Genomic DNA, 15,973 nt, shown 5'->3' on the forward strand with positions numbered 1-15,973 from the left:
CTGATTTACTAAATAGAATGGCAACCGCTCTGGCTTTAGAATTAAAGCTGGAATGGAATACTTCCGCAACTCAGGGACACCTCAGCCGTGTCTGGTCATTATTTCGCATGTGGGTCTCCTGCAGAAAAACAATATCAGGCTTTAAACGCTTTAAATGAGAAAACACCTTTGAGCATTTGACAGCACCCCAAACCCTTGATATTCCAACTAACAAATCTCACATTTAAAGCTTTAATGCTTGTCATGTTTAATTTATATCATAACTGAAACTGCAACCACAATAAGGGGATAAGACAGGGAAAAGACAAAAATAAGAGATAAACCCAGATCCCCCTCCCCCCGCACCTACTATTTCCCCATACTTAAACGATAAGGTACCGGTGCAGACTCCACTAGGAGTCATTAACAAAACAACTAAACTCTGTGTATTAGACCTAACAGTCATCTTCATGCTCCTCCAAACTCAAACTCAGCAGGAGCCCCTGCACAACAATAATAAAATGTGTAACATAAATTACAGGGTGTATAATCAACTAGAACAGTGCAACTTGTGTGTGAACCTGAGAAAGATATTTTTATATCAAAACAATAAAATATTCGTGCCATTGTTACTTATGTCTCAAAGTCAAATTTACATTGATGTTACATATTTATATTGTATAGACATTCAAAGTCATTTTGTAGGCAGGTGGCAGTCAAAATCAGTTGTAACTATTTAAGGGTTTTAATAAAGACAGCAGCCTCCCCAGGGGATATGAAATCCTTTGTAACCCCTCCACTTGTGATCTGGAGGAGGGCAGGATATATCAGACCATACCGTATACCTGGAATGTCCCTGAGTCGCGTGCTTTCGCCGTCTGGGCTGTGTGATCCGGAAAGATGGAGATTGTTGAGTCCCCAATCTTGATCCGCTGTTGGGTCCTGGCACGTTGAAGGATGTCAACACAGTCTGCGTAATAATGTAAACGTGCTATTATTGGAAATGGTCGCTCTCCGGGTTTGAGCTTGGGGTTTAAGGATCGATGAGCACGATCAATAAGAGGTGCTTTATCCAAATTAAGAGCTTCCTTAAGCAAAGCGAAGGTAGATGCCGCGGTAACCGTGCCACATTGCTCAGATAACCCAATTATACGGATGTTATTGCGGCGAGATCTACCTTCTAGATCTTCACATTTATTCGCAAGAGCCAGAAATTTATTAGACAGGCTCTCCACTTTACTCTTGAGGTACGCCACGTCGTCTGTGCAAGTTGACAACGATTCCTCCACCGCAATCACAGTCCCCCTTAGCTCAACCACGTCAGATTTTGTAGCGGCTAGGTTAGCTCCGTTTTCACACTTTGTAATTCTGACATTATTTGGGATAAGGTTTCAGTCATAGCCATCTGTAACTCAGACTTGAAAATGCCTACCATCTCTTCCCGGAGAGCAACAAGAAGTTCGGCTTTAAAGTTTGCAGTGACGCTGTGAAGCTGTGATGGTGCTAGCGATGCTAATGCCATCTCCGTCATGAGGCGGCAGTCTGACAGGATCACGCTGGGCCGGGGATGTAGCCCCTGCGTTAGGCCGTACTCTCGATGCCGTCTGGATGTCCGCATTTCTGGGTTTTGGAGGCAAAACGGCATTTATTACAGTCAAAAATGTTCTATGGTTTCAAAATCTGTACACACCACGTCCATTGAAAACACCCTGATAGTCTTTATATAAAGTTTCTGCAGGAGCTGCCGGAGCCACGTCCTTACGCCATTGGTCACTAACAGGAACTCTCGGAAGAAAGAAGTTTTAACAGTATTTTGGATATGTGGCGCAAACGTTAAATTGTCATAAAAAATTACCCCTAGATTCATCAATTTTGTTTGAAACTCCGCATTTGAACCATCAAGAGTTAGCTTGACTGACCCAGCTTTGCGTACAGTATTGGTAGGGTGAGCCAACAAGCATAATCTCAATCTTTTCACCGTTAAGGCAGAGAAATTTTTTTCTCATCCATTCTTTCATCTTAGAAATATATTCAGAAAGAAAATCAACAGGCACAGTTTCATTAGGTTTAAAATGAATTTAGATCTGAGTATCATCTGCATTAAAATAAAATTTTAAACCAAGTGTTCTCAAAAGCTGGCCAAGAGGGAAAACATAAATAGTAAAAAGTAGAGGGCCCAAAATTGAACCCCGAGGCACTCCAGATTGAACAACATTAACCTCAGATCTAAATCCACCCATGGCAACAAACTGCTTCCAATCATTGAGGTAGGACTTAAACCAATTTAAAACAGTATCAGAGACACCAAAAACAGTTTCAAGACGAGTAATTTAAACTGAATGATCAACAGTGTCAAAAGCGGCAGTGAGATCAAGAAGAATCAAAACTGAAAGACAGCCTGAATCTGAAGCAGTTACGTCATTAGTAACCCTGACCAGGGCAGTTTCTGTACTATGAAAATCTGGAGATCTGGATTCAAGCCCCAGCATGACCAGGCTGCCACTGTTGGGCCCATGAGGTTGCCAATCCTCCTTGCCCCAGAAATGCTCTTTTACAATTATTATAGAAGTGCTGATATAAAAAACTACTTGGCATGAGAAAGGCGATGATGTAAAGCTGTAGACAGCAGGGATTCTGTGAAGTGGGCATCAAAAATGTGCATCAAATTTCCATTTTTTTAATCTCCTCTAGCTAGATCTTGTAAGAGATCAGGCCCACCACAACTGTGTTGTCAGCAAACCTGATAATGGTGGAGTCGGAAATGGCCGTGCAGTCGTGTGTGTACAGTAAGTACAAAAGGGGGTTCAGAACACTAGAGGGCTCCAGTGCTGAGAATGAAGGTGGGTGAGACATGTTTGCCCACCCATTCTGTTTGTAGTCTGTTTGTCAGTAAGTTGGAGATCCTTCCACATATGCTTTGGCTAAGTCCCAGGACATCCAACTTATAGATGGGTATATAGGGGATTTTGGTTTTCAATGCTGAACTGTAGGTTACAAACATAGTTTTAACATAATTTCCCTTCCTGCTGTCCAGGTGACTAAGGGCTAAAATTGCGGTGTCCTCAGTAAAGCAGTTGGGATGGAATGCAAACTGGCAACTGGGTCTAGTGTGTCGGGTAGTGAAGAAGTGATGTTTCTGACCAGTCTTTCAAAGCACTTCTTCACTATTGCCCCTTTTCCACCGAGGCAGTTCGAGTGCTGGTTCAGAGCCGGAGCCTAATTTAGAACCAGTTCTTTCTGTTTCGACAGCCAAAGCACCGGCTCCGAACAAGGAAAAGTGGTTCTTAAGTAACACCAAAACGTTGCTGGTCTAGACTTAAGAACCGCTTGCGTCAGGAGCTGTGGGCGGGGCTACTGTTAGCGCATTTGATAATGTACCTTAAGTATACTAATGTTTAATACACTTTTACTTTACCACGATATGATACATTATCAGCACACATGATAGTAGGTAGCTACATGCTAAGGCTAAATTTTTTTTTGTGTTAACGATAAAATAACGTTATGTACTTTATCGATTACAACCTCCATTTATACAGATTACATGGAGCTGCACTTAACGTTTTATTCACCGCGTTTGGGTGTTAATGTAGGTTCACAAAGCCATGAGCATTAACAGTAAAGAAACATCCGCCATTGTTGTTGTGTTTTTGTTTGCCGTTGCTGTGCTAACGTTGCTGGGACACGTGACACGTGTACAGTGACGTCGCACTCGGCTCTGTGACGGCTCTCTAGCGGGTGGAAAGGCAAACCGGTTCTTAGAAGATTCGCCAGTGAAACCAACTTTGAACCAGCACCAGCACCAGCTATGAATCAGCACCCGGTTCTTTCCGGTGGAAAAGAGGCATATAGCGGTCAGGAAAAAAGAGCGATTGTAACTGAGGCAGGCAGGATGTTTTTTTTTGGCACAGGAACTATGGTGGACTTTTCAAAGCATGTGGGGGTTGTAGACTGTTCTAAGGAAAGGTGTTTAGCTCATCTCCTTAGAGGTGTTTAGCTCATCTCCTTAGAGAAACATGCACATTCACTATTCTGGAGGACAGTGTTTTATAGTCTGTTATATTTCTTAGCCCTTGCCACAGGCTCCTAGAGCCACTGTGCTGGACTGTGACTTTAGTTTCCTCCTGTACTGACACTTTACCTCTTTTATCACTCTGCACACACTATAGTATGCAGCCTTGTGTTCATCCATGCTCCTGGTGGTGAGCCCCATGTTGTAGGCAGCAGAACAGGATCTCAGATTGTTGTGGATGATTTTATCCACCTAGGATTTCATTCATTCATTCATTCATTCATTTCCTACCGCTTATCCGAACTACTCGGGTCACAGGGAGTCATCGATCTCAGACGTCATCGGGCATCGAGGCAGGATACACCCTGGACGAAGTGCCAACCCATCACAGGGCACACACACACTCTCATTCACTCACACACACACACACACACACACACACACACACACACACACACACACACACACTACGGACAATTTTCCAGAGATGCCAATCAACCTACCATGCATGTCTTTGGACCGGGGGAGGAAACCGGAGTACCCGGAGGAAAACCCCGGGGCACAGGGAGAACATGCAAACTCCACACAGAGTTTGCATGTGAGGCAAACGTGCTAACTACTAAGCCACCGTGCCCCCCTCACCTATGATTTTTCATTGAGAAACGTTCTGATAGTGGTTGTGTGGACTGTGTCATCCTCTAATTTTCTGATAAATCCCACAGCTGCTTCTTTAAGTGTGTTGACATCATCAGAGCTGCGGCTAAACATGTCCCAGTATGCATCATCTAGAGTGTAATTCAGGGCGGCGACTGATTTGTCTATCAAGTGTGTGACCTCCCTTTGAACTGGAGCTTCCTGCTTTAGCATTTGTTTATATGGTGGCATGAGGAAGTTGTCAACAGTGTCTGATTTCCAAAAAGGTAGACGTGATTGTGCCTTGTAGCTGACCATTTACAGTAATATAACATAATATTAGATAGTCACAGACATTTTATTACAAAATGCTTAGCAGGTTTTTTTTTCACAGACATTTTATCACTGTTTAGCGGACGCATAGTTTTTACACTGATGATCTGCCTTTTGCTGTTCTTGATGCACAGGAAAAAGGAAAAGAGACAGCACATCAGAAATGGTACAATATTTTGAAAGGGCAGAGGAGCACTTCTTCCAGCAATCCAAGGAACTGGACAATGCATTACTACTTGGACTCATGGAGCACATGGTGAAAGCCATTGAGAAATAATAGCGCAATAACAAGACTGTTCTTTAAAGTGTATTTTTATTTACAATCTACAATTTACAATTTATTTATTTTTTAATGCACATATATTGCACTTTACATTTTTGCAATGCTTTACACAAAACACTTTTTAGTTTGCTGTGCTTTTTAAAATAAACACATTTTTATAATTACAAATGTCTGGTTGTGTTTCTTTAAGCAATGGAGAGGAATATAATGAAATTTATGACAGTTTGCATGTCCTCTAACACAACTGGTACTATTACAAAAATTAACATTGATGTGGTACAAAGCATTTTAAAGAATCACTCCTCTGTTAAAATACATCATTAATGCAGCTCTAATGTCAGCCCCTTCTGCATTACCATGCTCGGGTACCGCCTGAACAGGAGGCTGAATGTTTACAGTCCTGTCTGTGTGCTCCTCAGTGAAATCATCACCATGTTCCTCACAAATGTTATGGAGCACACAGCAGGTCAGTGCCATTTTCTTGCACAGTTCCAGCTTGCAGTCATTTCTTTTTAGGATTAACCTCCATCATCCTTTTAATCTCCCAAAAGACATCTCCACAACCGGCAGTGTACTGCTCAGCCTGTAACTATAGGTGTGTTGTTCAGGGCTCAGTCTGCCGGTATCTGAAAAGGGCTTCGTCAGCCAATTCTGCATGGGGTTTGCAGGATCACCTATCAGGTAATAGCCAACATCATAGCCAGATATGGTCACTTTAGTTTGCTCTAGTAATTCCCCATCACTTAGGACCTCCCACAAATGTGACTGTCGTAGCGTTCTGGCATCATGCACACTCCTCCCTGGATAGCCAAGACAAACATCCCAGAATATTCCCTTTGCCAGACAACATTCATGGCAGCGTCAATTTCCCGGAGCAGCACTGTTGTTTCTATGTGCCTCAAGACAAACACCATTGTCCCCATGCCAAAGAAGTCTACAGTGTCCTGCCTCAATGACTATTGTCCCATTGCATTCACACTCATCATAATTAAGTGCTTCAAGAGGCTCTTCATGAGACACATCAAGACATTTATATTCCTGCATTTAGCAGACACCCTTATCAAGAGTGACTTCTCAGTAGTCCAACTCCTTAACCACTAGGCTACCACATCCCCAGCTACCACCTTTACTGGACCCTCTGGAAGCCAGAGGTCATCCTCCAGGGCTGAAATAGGCATTGCTTGTTAAAGGACCTGCAAAGGAATCTCGAGGCTGCTGGCCAACCTCAAGGCTGCTAGATAGAAACTCCACTGCTGTCTAAGGTTTTTTAAACCTCCACACCTATGTCATTTCCCTTATTCTTCTGCTCCTCAAAATATTCCTTCCATCTGCTCTGCACACTAGAGGTCTTCACGGGTCCACTTAGATCCAAAAACCTGAGGTCCGACCCGAGACCCGAGCGGGTTCGGGTCTAAAAGTTTCACGTGTGCCTCGGACTTCGGGTCGGGAATAATAATAGCTGCATCGGGTCTCGGGTAATTTATAATGAATGTGTTTTTACCGAACGGACCCGAGAAGACCCGAACTACTGTATCTCTTGTGTGTGCATCGACTCGAGTCCTTTTCCAACCTCTCCTCTGTTTGCCAAGACCGCTTGTGACATGTGGCTGGTGACATGTGGCTGGTGACGTGCGGCTGGCAGTAAGCTAATTTTCATTGAAACAGACCTGTCAATCAATTGTGAATCCACTCTGTAGCGGTTACTTTAGTGTAGAGTTATGCAACATTCGGGTCCGGTCGGGTAAAAAAATTGCCAACGAGCCAGGTCGGACTCGGGTCTAATATTTTCGGGTCTGTCTTGGGTCGGGTCTTTCTTTAAAAAAAAAAAAAAGAATTGGTAAATCTGTACAACTCCTTCTCACCTTCCCTCATGTATAACCTGGCATACTCTTCACTCTGTGCTGCTTGTAACATTGTCTGTTTTCTTCAGTCTTTTCCAAAACCAACTTCTTTTTAACTAGCCTCTTAATTTAAGATTATTAATTTTGAAAAACTGAGTATGTTTTTCACCCTTAAAAAATAAATACTAAACTATAAAACTAATAAAAGGGCAAACTGAAACAGGTGAGTAAACAAAACACATGGGAGTGACAGGACATGGGAGGAGACACACAAAAGAGTGAGCTGTAGTGCTGTGGGCTGCTATTCTCTCTGAGACTCTCCCGTGTAACAAAAATATGTTGTTTAGGGACATATGTTGAATATTTTCATTATATCATACTATTATGTATCATATATCACAATATTTCTGTCAAGGTGTAGAAAACAAATGAGATTGATGAGATTTCAGTTTTTCTTTATTTTAGTTCTATGCAGAATTTTTAACATCTACAAGAGTTAAGATTCTTAGCTGACAAGCCAATCTGATCAGTTCTTCATCCATATGTTCAGTTTAAAAGGACAGAAGGAAATCAAATCTAAACCAGAGGCAGAAGTGAAACATTCCGTACTGATACAAGCAAAGATTTAGCATACATTTACTGTATATGCTCATGTATTTGTGACAGCATTTACACAGACTTTAGTAACTCAGGGATTACTAGTAAAAGTTCTATCTAAAAACTCAAATATTACACACTGTGTTCTCAAACTGAAAGTAATCAGTGGACTACAGAATTTACACTATATGAGATTTAGAGATCACAAGTCTCCCTAGTGTTAGTCACTGCAGTAATGTTTTCCTCCTCCTTGTGAAACACCACTCCATCTGGTTGCTTTCTCCATGTCACAGTGATGTTCTCAGCCATTCCATAATCCTTCAGTTTCTGCTTCAGCTGAAGAACAGAACATGACTTTAGTTAGTGAATGATGCAGGATGAGAATCTCTGGTGAGATTTATAAGGATGCTACATAAGATTATTATGATTAGACTACAGTCTGTTCATGTCTCAGTGTGATGAAGGCTCGATGTCTGGCTGCAGTAATGAGAAGGTGACTGTACACTGAGTGAAGATGAAACCCACCTTCTCCTCGATGGCTGTCATTATTGTAGGATCATTCACATCCTGACTGGACTTCAACTTCATTCTTATGGTCTTCTTCTGTGTTGGGAATACTGGAGGCAGAAACAGAACCAAATATAGAAAATTAACACCACATTCAGAAATCAACTTAAATTACATTAACATGAGACTGAATTTAATTTAAACTCACCATAACAGAAGAAAGGCATCATGTTTGAGCACTGTTCTACATTAGCTTGACCACCATATAAATAGACACAACTTTTATTCATCAGATAATCATCAGCGTTTCCAGGCGACCACTTAATGACGGACACGTCGGTGGTCTGGTCTGTCCAATACCAGGGGTCTCTCACAAGGCCAATCCAAGTGAACCCATTGTTTAATGCCCCAACAATTGAGTTTTCTGTTGGGTTTCTCACACTGGCCAGGTCTGTATGATGCAGCCTGCAGTAGCTCCGAGCATTATACCAAGTCATAAACTGAGTAATAAGAATGTACCTGTCAGCTCCAGTCTTCCTGTCTGTGATAACCAACAAACACAAGATTAAAACCTCCTTATATAAAAATTCAATCTAAGCATATCATCTTCTACTATTGAAAGAGAATCATCAGGATAAAAATAAACATGTCTGCCATATTATTTCTCTATCCAAAGCCTGCCTCCTGTGGCCTCCTTCCCCACACAAATTTTCAAGCCTGACACACTTTAGCATATATATAATTCACTGAGATTTTAAACTCAAAAATAAAATACTCATATTACTAAAGTTTATTATTCGTAATATTCCATAAATAGTTCATATAAAATAACATGTTCTTCCTCACCATCAAAGCACACAAATGGTCTCTGCCATCTACATGGTGCATCATTCCATACCATATAGATAATACCAACACAACGTTCATCTCCTAGCCAGTTATTAGGGTCCCCATTAGCCCAAGGTGTAAAGCTTCCAAGCGGCTCATTGTCCAATGTCCATTGCCACTTGTTGATGTTAGTGTACAGTCCAATCCAAGCATTGGATCCGAATTGTTGTGTCTGTGATACCTTCTGAATTTGGGCCATCTCTTCATTAGTTTTGATGAAAGCCAGGTCAGTGTATGTGGCTCGGCAGAAAGCCTTAGCATCGTTCCATGTTTTGCTCTGCTGGATCAGATAGTACTTACGAGAGAAAGACAGGACAAGGGTAAGGACTCCTGTGGAGAAAGAGTTTAATGTTTATCTTGTGTGATTTCAGCCTCTTAGTGTGGATTTATTTTTTAACATTTTTTTGTACTTCTGTAGGACAAATTCTGGAACATATTACTTATAGTAACACATCTCCATCGACTATCTACAATTTGTGCACACACACTGTATGTGATTTGTATCATGTGACTTATTTTTCTCTCACCTGTGAAAAGCAGGAGCACAAAAAGATGATGCTTCATTGCTTATGTGTTTCTAGAGGATTCACTATGATATAAAAGATGATATTAACGTCAGTTAATATCAATTGGCAGTTTCTCCATTTGCACACAGAAATAAGTAGCAGGCTGATACAAAAGAATAAATTAGATATTATGGACCTTTTCACAGCATAAACTCAAGTAAGGTCAATAACACAAAGATCAGACTAACTGTTAATCCTAACTGCTAAAGTACAGTAAACAACTCAGGTAAACATGCTTCTCATATATTTTTATTTCCTTATTCAAATTCACAAAACTTTTTTAATTTTTCAATTTTTTTATTTATCTTAACACATATTTTTAATTCCTTAATTCAGCATAGAGAGGATGATAAAGACTATCCAGGATACTATTCATCAATACAGCACTGTGAGTTAACACTTGGGAATAAAACCCAAACGGTGATAGCGTGTGATCCTGTCGCTGGGCCACCAGGGGGCTGTCATGTTATAACCTCAATTTACAGTTTCATAAATTATAACTTTTAAGGGCAGTGGCTCATGATGCCACCAACAGAATTTCAACTAACACAAAAGCAATATTAAACCTCTTCATCTGAATCTTGAAATCTTGAATAATGAATAATGAAATATACATCGCTTTCACTATTAAAAATGTATTTGATATTTCTTCTCAGTAAGCACAAAAAATATAATTCAAATGATCACAAATAGCTTTGCTATTCCATTCAGACCAACACAACTCCCTAATGACAAAGAGAACATGCAAACAGGCAGAGACTAAAATTAAACCCCGACCCTGGAGGTTTCTCCCCGATGGCAATTTCACAGCTGAACTCATGTAAGGGCAATAACACAAAGATCAGACTAACTGCTAATCCTAACTGCCAAAGTACAGTAAACAACTCAGGTAAACATGTACTGTCTGACATGCCTTTGGACTTTGTGTTGATTGTACTGTACATTGACAACTTCTTGTACCATACAATTGTTACTATTTCATAAATTGAACCTTTTAAGGGCAGTGGCTCATGATGCCACCAACATAATTTCAACTAACACAATATCAATAAAACCTCTTCATCTGAATCTTGAATAATCCTTAATAATGATCATGAAATATACATCTCTTTCTAAAAAAAATATACATCTAATAAAAAATTATTTGATGTTTTTTCTCAGTAAGCACAAAAAATATAATTCCAAATTATCACAAATATTTTGCCATTTAAAACATTTCCTCTTATTGTTTTTAGCAAAAACTAAAGCATCAATGTAGATGTCTGAAAATTACCTAAAGTCTGAAGGAGGTAGATGATCAGTCTTGCAGCACTAACACACCTCACTGTTCTTCTGAGAGCTGTCTGACTGAGCAGGCTGTTTTTCTTCCACAAGCAAACTACTTATGCATAGTTACATGCCTTTGAGCTTCTGTTGACAGGTAGGTCTTGCAATATGGTCTCCATCATTGAACTTTCAATATTGGCATGTTTTTATGAGGCAGAAAGTCTACAGTAGTTCAAGTGCACGACTGTCCTTGACAAACTTCATTAAGAGGTTTTCATTAATAACTTTGTGTCTAAAGTTATCTTGTTGCAGCAGACATGACCAGTGCAAGGAAGCATCTATGTAAAGGGCTTATGAAGAAAACCAAGCTATGAATTGCAAATTACTATTTACACACCTCATTTGTTAAGGTGTTTTGACTCTTCACTGCAATGCACAATCTTACACCGTGTCATACGCTGCCTTGATGTTGTTCATGATCACATTTTGTTCTCTAATGCACTGTAATCATAAAATAAGTTTATAATCAACACAGTTGTATAAATCTATACAAGTTTATAAGTTTATAATCTATACACGGTTGTATAAATTGAGATAAAATGTCTATAAGCATATCAGAGGATATGGAAGTCAGTAAGGCCATCCTTTAAAATATTCTTGTTTGCCGTAACCCGACCGACCCTAACAATTTACGACCGACTCAATTATTTTTTTTTTTTTGCTTTTAGTCCAACCGACTTGCCGGTCGTAAATTTGAGTTAAGACCGACCTTTTTTTATTTACTCTTCAAACAACTAATACAAAAGCAATAAAATAATATTAATTATATTTTAGTAAGTATTGTAAATAGATAAATTGCCTCGGCCTACATACAAACGAAGGCTACATTCTTTCTTTTAAATAAAAACCTGTGTTTACACTATTGGTTACCGGATGTCACACTACAGCCTGTGCGTTCGCTTCGTCTCATTCTCTCATTCACTGTCAGAGTCACCGGTTCGCGCTCGGTAATGATGGCTGTGGCTGCAGTAAACAAAATGTTCGCCGTCACCGTTCAAAGTCATACGGGTTCGGGCACCATAATATATCTAAAAAATTCAATCAAAACAGCTCGACACCGCTTTAACTTTGCACGAAGTTCTGGAAAAACTGCCCAGCATCAAAATAAGGTTTGCAATGATGCGCCCAAAGGCACGGGTTGAAGACCCAGTCAGTGACGTCACAATATGCTAATTTGTTTAAAGTCATACCTACGTAATCACCATAACCAAAATTTCATTGAAACTTGAAAAAAAATATATAGACCTACTGTTACTATATAGACCTACTGTTACCTACTGTTACTGTTACTGCAAACCAAAATATTTTTAAGGATGGCCTAATACAACTAACTACAAACCAATCAGTCAACATATACTACAAATGAACATATATGCAAAAAAGAAAAGTAGAGATCAATCATGCATTGTGTGATGTGTATTTAATACCAGGAAATACCATGATATTAGAATAATGATGTGAGTTATCCTGAATCTCTTTGCCTTTGTATTTATCTGTCACACTGCACTGCACTGCACTTTAATCCATTTACCTCATTCTGAAGTCATCAGGATGTGTTGTATTGTGTATAACTTTATTAGGACTCTTGTGTTGGATATTATATTAAAATGGAAAAGCCTGATTTTTGATGTCTACAATTGAAGCATGGCTGGACAAGGTATATGATGGCGGACTGGTTATTGTAGAGTTCTAAACATCTGAACAGGGTATGTGTGGGCCCAAGTCACTGTCAATTCTGTAATAACCACGGGACATACAGAGGATTGAAATCGAGTTTGTCTCTGTCTAATGGTGCAGAGACAAGAAAAATATATGAAAAAATATGAGCATATATGTTTACATACTATCTGTTATAGGCTGTATGTCGGTTCTGTGTTTTTTTTTGTTGTTCTTTCCCGCTCTCTCCTTGCTCCGCTATCTGTCTCCTCAGATCCCTGCCATTGGACACCTTTTCTGTCAATCCTGATTACCCTATGTGATGTCGCTTGCCGATTCACCAATCACCGCCCGATTCCACCTATTTAAACCCGCCACCATTCATTCATGAAGTTGGTTCGCTCGTGTTCCGGTTGAACTTGATCCTGCTGTGATAACGTGTGCTGATTTGTTTGTTGCGTTGTGTTTGTCTGTCGTATGTCATACTGTTCATATAACCCAACTAATTAGATACTCGTTCTGCGTCCGTATGTTAGTGTTCATTCGCCTTGTGTGTGACACTGTGTATATTGGGGAAAGTGGACAGGTAAGTACGTCACGTGACATACATTGTGCAACACGTAGGTACTCATTTCTGTATTAAACACATTAGGTTAGGAGCATGTGCCACCCTCTGTACGTTTTGTTTGGGTAGGTAGTGTAGGTTAGTTAGGGACACTGGAGATCTGTCTCATTACTTTTCCTTTGTAGTTTAGCACAGAGGGTTGATTTCAAGGTAGAGTAGTTTTTGTTTTGCTTATTTCTTTGTTTTGGCACAGCTCATGTCCCTTTCCCACTTTGTGTTTTTTGTTATCTGTTTTTTTGTAAGTATTGTAAATATTGTAGATATTAGCTGTTCTTTCACTTGTCACCACCACTTGTATATAATATACACAGCTTTTGCCCTCTATTTTGTTGTCCTAGTTGTTGATTGCCACATACATGCCAAAGACGATCCAACCTTATCCTTTCAAGTGTTGCATCCCATCCATTCCCCTAAACACCTTCTGGGATCGTAACATATTTGGGGGCTCGTCCGGGATCTGAACACGGGACCTCTCGCACCAACCTCTCGATTGGTGTTGAAATCTCTTGCCATTTCTCACAACGTTTCTAGCGCATACCATCCCGAAAGCCAGGGCGCGCTAGAACGGTTTCACCAAACTCTCAAGTCTATGCTGTGAAAGTATTGTTTCGATTCAGCAAAAGATTGGGATGAGGGAATTTCGTTAATTCTATTTGCCGTTCGCGAGACTGTGCAAGAAAGTCTCGGTTTCAGCCCAGCGGAGCTCGTGTTTGGCCATACGGTTAGGGGGCCGTTAAAGATCCTAAGGGAATTTATAATGGCCATTGAGATCCAACCTTATCCTTTCATGTGTTGCATCCCACGTATACCCCTAAACACCTTCTGGGATCATAACACTATCTATCTACATATGAATTTAATATATAAATACACCATGATTCAAATTAAAATTGTATTGGTTACATAGACAATCATATACAGTATGCTTCTAAAGACTGTCCTTGACTTTCAATAGTGATAGCCTGTGATAGTGATGACTCCCTCCTAGATGCGCTGAACGACTTCTATGCTCGGTTTGAAATGCAGAACAACGTAACGGCAAGGAAAACCATTCCTCCCCCCGATGACCAGGTAGTCTGTCTATCCACGGCCGACGGGAGGAGAACTCTATGCAATGTTAACCCACAGAAGGCTTCTGGACCAGACAACATTCCTGGCAGGGTGCTCAGAGAATGTGCAGAACAGCTAGCGAATGTCTTTACTGACATCTTCAACATTTCCCTGAGCAGTGCTGTTGTTCCTACATGCCTCAATAATACCACCATTGTCCCCATCCTAAAGAAATCTACAGTGTCCTGCCTCAATGACTATCATTCCGTCGCACTCACACCCATCTTTATGAAGTGCTTCGAGAAGCTCGTAATGAGGCACATCAAGACCCAGCTACCACCCTCACTGATTCCCCTACAGTCGGCGTATCGTCCAAACTGCTCCACAGACGATGCCATAGCCACAGCCCTCTATTTAGCCCTAATCCCACCTGGACAATAAAGACACTTATGTACGAATACAATCGTCCCTCAGCACCTGATTGCGAATCTGAGCCTGCTGGGACTAAACACCTGCCTCTGCAACTGGATCCTAGATTTCTTGACTGGGAGACCTTAGTCTGTCCGGATCGGGTACAGCATCTCCAGCACCACCACACTGGAGCCCCTCAGGGCTGCGTGCTCAGCTCACTGCTGTTGAGAATCAGAATCAGAAAGAGCTTTATTGCCAGGCATGTTTTCACATGCGAGGAATTTGTTTTAGTGACAGAAGCTCCACTGTGTAACAGAATGACATATACAATATAGACAAATTGTATGTACAAATGTACAAGTGTGAAATGTGCAATTGAAGTATACATAGTATGTGTTTTGAGTAAATAATGTGTAAGAATATGTGTGTTTCATGTATGTTAAGTGTTCATCAGATGGATAGCCTGAGGGAAGAAACAGTTCCTATGTCTGGTCATTCTGTTTCTGATGCTCAGGGCTCTGTAGCGTCGACAAGATGGCAACAGTTCAAAGAGGGAGTGTGCTGTCTTTCAAATGATTCATGACCACAGATGTTAGAGCCACAGGTCTGCAGTCATTAAGTTCGGTAATTTTGGGTTTCTTTGGGACGGGAATGAGAGTGGAGCTTTTGAAGCATGAGGGGACTTCACACAGCTCCAGTGATGTGTTGAAGATCCGTGTGAAGATGGGGGCCACCTGATCAGCACAGGTTTTCAGACAGGCTGGTGAAACGCTGGGCCTTGTGCCTTTCTTCTCTTGAGTCATTAGAGGAAAACTGAATCCGTAGATTTTTGGAATAATTCCTCTTTGTTACTCTGATTTCTTTTCCAGTGTGTATGTGGTCTGTTTGTACAAGACTCTTTCCACATTTCTGCGAGCATCTACTTTGGCCTTACGGAGCTGGCTGAGTTTTGCAGTGAACCATGGCTTGTCGTTGCTGTAGGTTAAGTGAATCCTGGTAGGAATACACAAATACTCACAAAAACTAATATATGATGTTACAGTCTCTGTGAGCTCGTCCAGGTCGGTGGCAGCAGCTTCAAAAACAGTCCAATCAGTGAGAGCGAAACATTCTTGTAGATCCTGCTCTGCTTCCTTAGTCCATCTTTTCACAGTCCTTAATACATGTTTAGCTGATTTCAGTTTCTGCCTGTAGGTCGGTATCAGATGAACTAAACAGTGATCAGAGAGTCCCAGAGCTGCCCATTGGACAGAGTGATATGCATCC

General features: G+C 40.8%; 2 protein-coding genes across 2 annotated transcripts in view; both read right to left on the minus strand.

Annotated features, from left to right (window-relative positions):
* Positions 1-15,973, minus strand: part of LOC113634634 (C-type mannose receptor 2-like) — a 140,318-nt gene that overhangs the window by 113,799 nt on the left and 10,546 nt on the right. The gene's annotated exons all lie outside the window — the stretch shown is intronic.
* On the minus strand, positions 7,840-11,238 carry LOC113634093 (macrophage mannose receptor 1-like). Its single transcript, XM_047812846.1, has 6 exons — positions 10,913-11,238; positions 9,601-9,662; positions 9,032-9,403; positions 8,394-8,726; positions 8,204-8,295; positions 7,840-8,014 (listed from the first exon to the last, which is right to left on the minus strand). Exons 2-6 carry the CDS (start codon positions 9,635-9,637, stop codon positions 7,874-7,876), a joined length of 975 nt encoding a protein of 324 aa, XP_047668802.1. The 5' UTR covers positions 9,638-9,662; positions 10,913-11,238; the 3' UTR covers positions 7,840-7,873.

This window comes from Tachysurus fulvidraco, chromosome 4 (assembly GCF_022655615.1).
Source record: "Tachysurus fulvidraco isolate hzauxx_2018 chromosome 4, HZAU_PFXX_2.0, whole genome shotgun sequence".
Lineage (NCBI taxonomy): Eukaryota > Metazoa > Chordata > Actinopteri > Siluriformes > Bagridae > Tachysurus > Tachysurus fulvidraco.

Coding starts and splice junctions, on each gene's coding strand:
- LOC113634093 (XM_047812846.1), bottom strand. CDS start 9,637: ATGAAGCATCATCTTTTTGTGCTCCTGCTTTTCACAG. Junction 9,404..9,600: donor TGTGCTCCTGCTTTTCACAG/GTGAGAGAAAAA, acceptor CTTTCTCCACAG/GAGTCCTTACCCTTGTCCTG. Junction 8,296..8,393: donor GATGCCTTTCTTCTGTTATG/GTGAGTTTAAAT, acceptor TTCTGCCTCCAG/TATTCCCAACACAGAAGAAG.